The following is a 10,425-nucleotide window of genomic DNA, read 5'->3' as shown; positions in this document are numbered from 1 at the left end:
CCCGGCGTTGGGAATTTTAATACTTGGTGAAGAGTCGAGGGCACTGCCCTCATGTTATGGATTCATGGACTCCTGAACAGGGCGTTGTACCTCATGTCTCCTTCGATCACATAAAACTTGGCCTCGTGGATGGTCCCAGCGGCATTGACTGGTAATGTTATCTCCCTCTTAGTGGTTTCACATGTCATGTTGAATCCATTCAGAACTCGGACTGCATGCACGATTTGATCTTCTAGACCGAGTTGTTCTATGACTCTCGAGCTACCTGGATTAATTAACACATGCTTAACTCAAGATTTATTTATGAGTATAGATATTACCAGTGCATCGTTGTGAGGCAGTCCTTCTATGTCCTCGTCTTTGAAAGACAAGGTTCCTTCTGTTATGTAATCTTAAGTCCATTTTTCCCTTGTGATGTACACTTTGGTGCGCTTCAACATTGGCCCTTGAGGACATCGACTCCACTGATGATCATGTTACTGACGTGTTGAGGCTCTTCTAGTTTGGTCCGTTTATTAGAATCCATGTTTCTGAAATGATTCTTGAGTGACCTTTGGTCGCTCAAAAATTCTCGAAGGTGTTCGTTGTTGATATTTGCACATATGGTTAGGATTCCTTTGGGCTGGATTGGATTGTAAAGGTCAAGGCCATTTGGTATCTTATATACATCTGATAGCTGATACAATGGCAGCCGCATCAACATTAAAGTTATATTCCGATAACCTTGGTGCTTCTTTAGGTCCAATAGGCCTGTCGAAGCAGTTCTTGCTCATGAGTCCTTGAGTGCTCTGACCTCGATCATTTCTCCTTTCATTCTGCATAGAACATCGCCCGAACCCACTACTTCTTTGATCTCCATTATACGGCTGGTACCGATCTCTGTTTGGCCTCGGTTCACGGTCGATATCTCTCTTGATTCTGTCGACGGGTCTGATAGGATAAATGGACCCAGAAGGATCCCAAGTGGATCATCTTCGACTCTAATTTTTGATTGATATCAGTTATGCACATCGGCCCAAGTAACAGTCGGGTACACAATCAGATTCTGCTTCAACCTGTGAAGACATCGAGCTTTGAACATTGAGTCCTTGGGTGAAAGCTTGAACGGCGCAGTCATCAGCGACCAGTGGCAGGTCCATCTATTCCATTTGAAATCGGGACACGAAATCTCTAAGCATTTCATTATCCTTCTGCTTTACTTTGAAAAGGTTCGACTTCCTGATCTCGACCTTTTTAGCCCCGGCGTGTGCCTTCACGAAAGAGTCTGCAAGTATAGCAAATTAGTCAATAGAATTAGGTGGTAAATTGTGATACCATATCATATCTCCTTTTGACATGGTCTCTTCGAATTTCTTCAGCAAGAGAGATTCGATCTTATTATCCTCCAAGTCATTCCCTTTGATGGTGCATGTATATGAGGTAACATGCTCGTTCGGGTCGGTCGTTGCGTTGTATTTAGGAATCTCGGGCATGCGGAACTTTTTAGGGATCGGCTTGGGTGTCGCACTCGGAGGAAAAGGTTTTTGTATAAACTTCTTGGTGTCCAGGCCTTTCAGTATCGGCGGCGCTCCTATGATTTGATCAACACTGGAATTGTAGGTTTCCACCTTCTTATTGTTTGCCTCAATCTTCCTCTCTCCCGACTTTATCTGTTTTGTCAGTTCCTTGAGCATCTTCATGATTATCGGGTTGGTCCCCGACTCCTTCTCGTTCGATCTCTCTGAGACTAGTTGAACTCCATCAACAACTTCTTGGGATGGTTCGGGCTCAATCATACTTGGTGGGAGGCTCTTGTTCTGGAGTTGGGCTATCGTCGCCTGTTGAGCCTGTAACATTTCGAAGATCACCTGCAAGTTGATTCCACCATCTTTGCCACCGTGTTTGCTTTGTGTGACCGATCGAACATCCCTACAGATGTTGTCCTCGGAATCGGTGGGAAAATTTGCATCGATGGCCACATGCGAGCTAACGTTGATTGGGTCTGCAGCTGGGACTCCATCGAGGTTGACCAGGGGCACGTCGTTCCTAGGTGCTACGTTGTTGTTTTTATCATGGTGGCCGGACTCATTGTCAACATGTAGGGGTGCTGATTGAGAGTTCGATATTTTTATCCTGAAATCAGAGACACTTCAAAGAACAAGTGTAAAATAGTATATGTTATAGAAATTTGTATCAAATAACCACTATTATCCTTAGCCCCACGATTGGCGCCAAACTATTTACCCTCAAAATTGGATAATAATTGAATTTGTAAGTTGTTTTAAGGATACATGGATTAAATGGACACAAAGGGATAAGTTAAATTGCAATTAGATACAAAGTATGGTAACGTAAATTCAAACCACACGAATTTAATAGTTACAGCCTTGGGGGGAGATCCACCCTTGAACAGAATGTACTTCGATCAGTGTCAAGACATAATTGAAATATAACTTAAAGAGAAAATAACAATATATTGCTTCTGAATGATTGTTACAATGTGCTTTACAAATAATCAGACCATCTTTAGATAGTAGGGGAGTCCTATTTTAGGTACAATTCTATAAAAGGTAAATTCCCATGATTTTCTAATTAGCCGGATTCTTATTGATACGTGCCGAGATTTCCCCCGTGATACCCGACCGATTACGGATATATCGTTCTTCCGTTATTTGGTCTAATGTTTCCTCGAGCTCATTCGGGGTCAGGGTCAATTCTGGGGTCATGGACTCGATGTTCTCGAGGACAGGCATTCTGACCTCGTCTCTTTATTCGATGGAACCCGGGGTCGATCTTCAACCATCACGCTTCAATCCCGATCTGTCATGCAGTATATGAGTCCGATTTCGACCGTATACATAACTATTAGGACCCACAAATCATGCATAGCAAGAATACACAAAAGAATTTAGAGATATGATTGAATTTTTGAAAATAAAAATAGCTCACATAATATTGGGACCAGGATGAGATTAAATTATAAATTGATAAGGGCAGTGATGATTTATATATTCGGCCCAAAACTTGCATGGTGTTATGAAATAAAGACTCTAAAGTAAAGACAATTATATGGAGAAAGTGATGTATTATTCAATTTCAAACTGATGTACATAATGAATTGAAATCTTCTCTATTTATAAAAGAAAGGAAGCTATTGTGTAAGGCTTCTTCTGCAAGCTGCAGTGTAAGCTACTTGTAAGCTGCTATTGCAAGCTGCTGTGTAAGCTGCTTGTAAGTTGCTTATAAGCTGCTACTGCAAGTTGCTATGTAAGCTGCTTGTAAGTTGCTTGTAAGCTGATACAGTAACAGATATAGATAATCTTCTACGGGGGGTAATATTTATCCATAACGGAGTACCGAAATGATAAGCTTCTTCAGGAGGCTTATTTTCAATAGAGTACTAAATAGATAAACATATTTACGGCGGAGTCTCATATGGATAAGCTTATTCAGGAAGCTTATTTACAACGGAGTACTAAATGAACATTCATAATATAATATATATTTATAACACTCCCTCTTGGATGTTCATTAAAGTATAATGTGCCTCATTAAAAACTTACTAGGAAAAATCCTAGTGAAGGAAAAAAAGCACATATTTAGTAATAAGCATTTTTAGGTGCCTCATTAAAAATTTTATAAGGAAAACCCCGTGGGAAAGAATCTTAGTAAGGAAAAAAGAGTGCATCGCGTATTTTACTCCCCCTGATGAAAACCTTGTTTCAAATGTTTGAGTCTCCGCATTCCAATCTTGTATACCATCTTCTCAAAAGTTTATGTTGGAAAATATTTAGTGAATAAATCTGTCGGATTGTCACTTGAACGGATTTGTTGCGCATCAATATCATTATTTTTCTGAAGATCGTGTGTGTAGAATAATTTTGGTGAAATGTGCTTCATTTTATCTCCTTTTATAAATCCTCCCTTCAATTGGGCTATGCATGCATCATTATCTTCGTATAAAATTGTGGGTCTTTTCTCACATTCCAAACCACATTTTTTCTCAAATAAAATGAATTATTGATCTCAACCATACACATTCCTACTTGCTTCATGAATAACTATTATCTCAGCATGATTTGAAGAAGTAGCAACAATAGATTGCTTTGTGGAGCGCCACGATATGACAGTACCTCCACATGTACACACGTACCCGGTTTGAGATCTAGCTTTATGGGGATCAGATAAATAACCTGTATCTGCATAACCAACAAGATCTGCACTATCTTTGTTAGCATAAAACAAACCCATATCAAGAGTTCCCTTTAAATATCGCAATATATGCTTAATCCCGTTCCAATGTCTCCGTGTAGGAGAAGAACTATATCTTGCTAGTAAATTAATAGAAAATTCTATGTCAGGCCTCGTAACATTAGCAAGATATATTAGTTCACAAATTGCACTAAGATAGGGTATTTCGGGACCAAGTAGTTCCTCATCCTCTTCTGCAGGTCGGAACAAATCCTTATTCATTTCAAGTGATCGAACAACCATTGGTGTACTCAATGGGTGTGCTTTGTCCATATAAAACCGTTTAAGACCCTTTCTGTATAGGCAGATTGATGGATAAAGATCTTGTCTGCTAAATGTTCAATTTGCAGACCAAGATAAAGTTTTGTCTTCCCAACATCTTTCATCTCAAATTCTTTCTTAAGATATTTAATTTCCCTTTGGAGCTCTTCTGGAGTTCCAACAAGATTTATATCATCAACATAAATAGCAAGTATAACAAATTCTAAAGTCATTTTCTTTATAAAAATACATGGACAAATAACATCATTTATGTAACCCTCTTTCAGCAAATACTCACTGAGGCGATTATACCACATGCGCCCAGATTGCTTTAGATCGTACAAAGATCTTTGTAATCTGATTGAGTACATTTCCTGAGATTTTGAATATGCTTCAGGGATTTTCGTGCAAATTTCATTATCAAGTGACCCATACAGATAAGATGTAACTACATCCATTAGATGTATTTCAAGCTTTTCATGTAGTGCTAAACTAATGAGATATCGAAATGTTATGGCATCTATAACAGGTGAATATGTTTTTCATAATCGACTCCAGGTCGTTGTGAGAATCCTTGTGCGATAAGGCGAGCCTTATATCTTTCAACTTCATTTTTATCATTCTTTTTTCGCACAAAACCCCATTTATGACCAACTGACTTTATACCAGCAGGTGTTTGGACTACTGGTCCAAAGACCTCTCCTTTAACAAGTAACTTCAATTCCGATTGAATTGCCTCTTACCATTTTGGACAATAAGATCTTTGTCGACATTCTTCGACAGATCGGGGTTCAAGTTTCTCACTATCTTGCATAATGTTAAGTGCAACATTATATGCAAAAATATTATCCACCACTATTTCAGATCGATTTAAATTAATCTCATCACCAGTAGAACTTATTAAAAGTTCCTCACTCACTTGAGTCTCAGGCTCATTAATTTCTTCAGGAATCTCAGAACTAATCAGGTCTTAGGTCTCTTAAAGAGATCCTTTCATAGTATTATTTTGATCATTTGTCGATTTTCTTTTTCTAAGATTTCGATCCTTAGAACCCAAATGCCTACCACGCTTCAGGCGTGCTTTGGCTTCACTAGCTCTCATGCTAGTAGATGGTCCTGCTAGGACATCAATTCGGATAGGCACATTCTCTGCAGGGATATATGACTTAGTTATCCCTTTCAAATCAGTAAATGCGTCGGGAATTTGATTTGCTATATTCTGTAAATGGATGATCTTCTGGACCTCCTGATTAGATATAAGGGTACGTGGATCAAAGTTAGATAATGATGAAACTTTTCACACAATTTCTCTTTTGATCTCCTTTTTCTCTCCCCCTACTTATGGGAAATTTGCTTCATCAAATCGACAATCTGCAAATCGAGTAGTAAATAAATCTCCCGTCAATGGTTCAAGATAGCGAATAATAGAAGGTGATTCAAACCCAATATATATTCCTAACCTTCTCTGTGGGCCCATCTTAATGCGCTGTGGTGGTGCTACTGGCACATATACAGCGCATCCAAAAATTTGTAGATGGGCAATATTTGGTTCATGACCAAAAACTAATTGTGACGGAGAATATTTATTATAATGTGTCGGTCTGAGACGAATAAGTGATGTTGCATGCAAGATAGCATGGCCCCAAACAGTAGTGGGCAATATTCCATTTCCAGGCTCTTATCAAGGTGATGACGTAGGAATATCATTGCTTTGGCACGGTTTTGGTTGATGCCTGATTTTTGTCCTTGATGGTGTCTGTCAGACCCATCGAATCAAGATTAATTTCAGTATCAAGCACCCAAGACATGTAGCATTTGCCCAATATATCCAGGGCTACAAATTCAAGTTTAGATAGATTTGACATTATTTAGAAAAAGAAAGTACGTACCTCTCATACTTTCAAAGTATTTGCTCGAGATGGCAGAGTCTCGTGCTGATAACGTGTTATAAAATAAAGACTGTAAAGTAAAGACAAGTATAGATAGAAACTGATATATTATTCAATTTCAAACTGATGTACATAATGAAGTGAAATCTCTTCTATTTATAGAAGAAAGGAAGCTGTTGTGTAAGCTGCTACTGGAAGCTGCTGTGTAAGCTACTTGTAAGCTGCTATTGCAAGCTGCTGTGTAAGTTGCTTATAAGCTGCTACTGCAAGCTGCTGTGTAAGTTGCTAGTAAGTTGCTACTGTAACAGATACAGATAATCTTCTACCGGGGGTAATATTTGTCCATAACGAAGTACTGAAATGATAAGCTTCTTCGGGAGGCTTATATCCAATAGAGTACTAAATAGATAAACATATTTACAACGGAGTATAAATGAACATCCATAATATAATATATATTTATAAGACATGAAACTGAAATGTAATAGATGTTGTTGCAACAATAGCTCGTATAATTTCATATATCATCAAAGATTTTTAGTACTATATTGTTGATTATCATATACAACTTGCTCGATCATGCACTAACATGATCACAAAAAGAATAGCTAAAAATAGATCATTCAATCTCAACGATCCAGTCCCTTTCATCGGCGATAACACCTCTTTGAATCCCTACTAATCTCGAATAAAATTGCTTGCACGTTAGATCTGAGCTTATTTTATACTCAATCCTGCACAAGCAAAAACACAACCAATAAATTTTTAAATATTGAGAAGAACGTGGGAAAATGTGGATATCAAGTAACAATATAATATCGAAAAATATTTGATCGTATTATATTTGAACTAAAAAATTCCGAAAGATCCGAGAAAACTATCTTTCAGCGCTGACTAGACATCATTGAAGTGAGATCTTTACACAAATAGCCGGCTGGATTTTCTGTTTACTTTTTCTAGTCGATATATATAGATTATATGCTGATTACATACGATTATACATATATTATATATGGTTAAATATCTGCTTGTTATTTTTAGTTTAACTGATTAAGTGGGTAGCTATTTACGTTAATTCGTCAAAGGACAGGTTTTTTTTGTCTATTGAAATGCATGTGGTTTTTTGGTTGATGTTCGTAGATGGATGAACGACCACTTTTTAACCCCTATAATTCAAAAATAGTCATTGTCATAGAGTTTTAAACTCCGCAGGTGAAGCTCTAGGATATTGTCATGAAATTTCACCCGTGGAATTTCCGTGGAATTTGAAACTCTATGACATTTAGTTATGGCGCTAAAAATTGGCTAAATCGCGCTATTACTACCTACATTTATTAATGAAGAATTTTACCTTTGGCCTTTGTAAGTAATACTTCCAACAGGAGCAACACCAACTGCAGTTCCCGTACAAAATACTTCATCAGCAGTAATTAATTCATCAGCTTCAATTGAACGTTCTTCAACCTTGTAACCTAAATCAAGTGCAATCTCCATAATACTTTTTCGTGTCACTCCTTCAAGAATAGTTCCTTTGGCTATTGGAGTTGAAACTACATTTCCCTTAACAAGGAAAATATTACAAGAAGAGACCTCTTCAATATATTTCTTATTTACTGCGTCAAGATATAGTACATCTGAATATCCTTTCTCCTTTGCATTCTTCATCGCTTTTAAAACCTACATATATTAATAATCCAGACAACTTTAGTTTGAGTTGTTATTTACATCGGCATGTTTAACATCATAATTAGTAAATACTCCTATATATATTGATATATATCCAAGAAAAAGAAGGGATGTATATTTACGGGAGCATAGTTAGTAATGCTTTTGACTCCACCAGCTCCACCACGTGAGGCGCGATGAACGTCTTCCTCCACATACAAGTTCAATGGCGCTGTTCCTTGCTACAATTTCAATACAATCAATAAAAAATTTACTTAGTGAAATTAAACAGTAGTAGTATATGCAAATACTCTGAGGCCTTATACTTTAAAAAGAAATACTAGTAGTATGTATGTCTAGAACTTTAATACAATCACTTGAAAGCTAACTGTATTTATTGATTTTAAATGGACTTACCTTAAAATAATTACCAACAGGGCAGGCATAGACAAGGAAAGTGTACTCAGGTGCGGGAGCCAAACCCAAAATGGGTCCACTCCCTATTAACAGAGGCCTAATATAAAGAGACCCTTTTCCAGGAGGAGGAATCTGCACATTTTCATAAATGAGATAATTAATAATTCCAAACCCTAAAAGCGATAAGTGTCACATAATTAAATTAGAGGACAGAGGAAGTATAAATTTAAAGAACAATAATTACCCAACGCTTGTTAGCGAGAGCAGTTTGCTTAACAGCATCGACAAATTGATCAGTGGTAGGGGAAGCCATGCACATTCTTTCTGCACCAAACTGCATTCTAATTGCATTCTGATGAGGGCGAAATAGAAATATCCGTCCGTCCTCTCTTCTATACGCTTTTATACCTTCAAACAAACCCTGTTTGAACAAATACATTGTTGAGGGTACTTTTCAAATGATTTGGCTATGTGTTAAATTTTAAATAATTTACCTGTCCATAGTTCAGTACACCAGCAGAGGGGCTTAATTGGATATTCCCATAACGATTAAGCTGTCCTTGTCTAAAAGTTCCGTCTTCAGAGCTTTTTGTTACGTACATAAAATCAGTTTGCATCAAATGGAATCCAAGATTATCCCAGTCAATATCCGCAGACTCGTCATCACTGAGATAACATCAACAAATTAACTTTGTAGAATTCAAATGTTGCTGACTCTGTTTTGAGTTGACTGACTAATTTTTGCTAAAGTTAGAAAAATTCTAAGACTCATTCAAAGATATTGAGTTGCTCATATATATCAACTCTAATTTACCTGTAAAATGCAGCCTGAGCTGTATAGTATCTTGCTGTAACCTGCAAATGCAATTAGAAAAAAAGTATGCAATCAAAATATATGGTATATTATTAGCATCTATGGAAAAAAAAACGAAAAGGCAGGAAATTTGTTCCTCAATGGGGAAAAAACTTAAATGGGGACCAAATTACGTACCAAAATTTAATTTGCCAAAGACTAAGATAAAGGCAAAAATAGAAAAGGCTATAAGGGCGTGTTTGTAATGAAACAAAAGATATGCTTAATAAAAGCTAATTCATTTTCCGTCAATCAAACTCCAAAATATATTTTCCTTGAAAATATTTTCATTAAGAGGGAAAAACGACTTTCTTCACCTATATTTTTTCTCCTATATAGTCCATTTGAAATAGTTTTAATCCTAAACAGTGTTGGATAGCGAGACAAAATTTCTTCTGAAAAATATTTCCGGATTCCATAAATATGAATAGAGCTTAAAGAACAGCATGTGAAGAGTAATTAAATGCATGACAAACCTTTGAAGATAAAGCTGAAGATTGATATAATTTACGAAAAATTGCAGCCCCTCGAATCATCTTTGCAGAAAGAAAATTAGTTTGATCTCTTCCCGCGAAGTTTCAAAAATTAGTTATAATATGGGGCAAAGCAGAGGCAGATGGAAAATTCTGCGTAATGAATTAAAGAATTGAATGTACGATATCAATTAGTTAGTTGTGATTTTGATAAAGAGAAATGTGTGTTTATATAAGAGGAGAGGAGAAGAAAACGCCAAAAATTAGCAGAGATGCTTTGGTGGCGTCATAAGATATCAGCCCCCCCAAAAAAAGGGAAAACAAAAAGAAAGGGTCTAAGGAAAGAGAAATGTTAATCCCTATTGTTTATCGGACACAAGTAACCAGGCTGTCAATCAAATCCTCCCTATTCCAATGTAATAGGAACTTTAAAATTGAAAGAGGGGGGTTTTGGATGGGGTGGCCGGGGGGTGGGGGTGGGGGGAGGAGGCGAGATTGGAAAATATTTATTCACACTCAGTAGTTATACTAAATTATACTACTATTAGTTTCAAGAAAAAAAAATAACGGCCTAATGCACTAAGCTTTCGCTATGTGCGGGGTCCGAAAACGGCCGTATCACAAGGGTGCATTTCTG

At 37.1% G+C, this 10,425-nt stretch overlaps 1 protein-coding gene across 1 annotated transcript; it reads right to left on the bottom strand.

Moving 5' to 3' along the window:
* Positions 1-6,874: 6,874 nt before the first annotated feature.
* Positions 6,875-10,195, bottom strand: LOC107800636 (branched-chain-amino-acid aminotransferase 2, chloroplastic-like). The gene is made up of 8 exons (XM_016623842.2): positions 9,792-10,195; positions 9,277-9,317; positions 8,957-9,128; positions 8,707-8,883; positions 8,463-8,594; positions 8,189-8,287; positions 7,732-8,057; positions 6,875-7,114 (listed from the first exon to the last, which is right to left on the bottom strand). Exons 1-8 carry the CDS (start codon positions 9,849-9,851, stop codon positions 7,000-7,002), a joined length of 1,122 nt encoding a protein of 373 aa, XP_016479328.1. The 5' UTR covers positions 9,852-10,195; the 3' UTR covers positions 6,875-6,999.
* Positions 10,196-10,425: the final 230 nt, after the last annotated feature.

This window comes from Nicotiana tabacum, chromosome 16 (assembly GCF_000715075.1).
Source record: "Nicotiana tabacum cultivar K326 chromosome 16, ASM71507v2, whole genome shotgun sequence".
Taxonomy (NCBI): domain Eukaryota; kingdom Viridiplantae; phylum Streptophyta; class Magnoliopsida; order Solanales; family Solanaceae; genus Nicotiana; species Nicotiana tabacum.
This window is presented reverse-complemented; position numbering and strand designations above follow the sequence as displayed.

What these genes read in the sequence shown, in the direction of transcription:
- LOC107800636 (XM_016623842.2), bottom strand. Translation starts at nt 9,851, where the DNA reads ATGATTCGAGGGGCTGCAATTTTTCGTAAATTATATCAATCTTCAGCT. An exon ending in CTCTCGCTAACAAGCGTTGG is followed by an intron (nt 8,595 to 8,706) that starts GTAATTATTGTT and finishes GAAAATGTGCAG; the next exon opens with ATTCCTCCTCCTGGAAAAGG. An exon ending in GCATTACTAACTATGCTCCC is followed by an intron (nt 8,058 to 8,188) that starts GTAAATATACAT and finishes TAATATATGTAG; the next exon opens with GTTTTAAAAGCGATGAAGAA.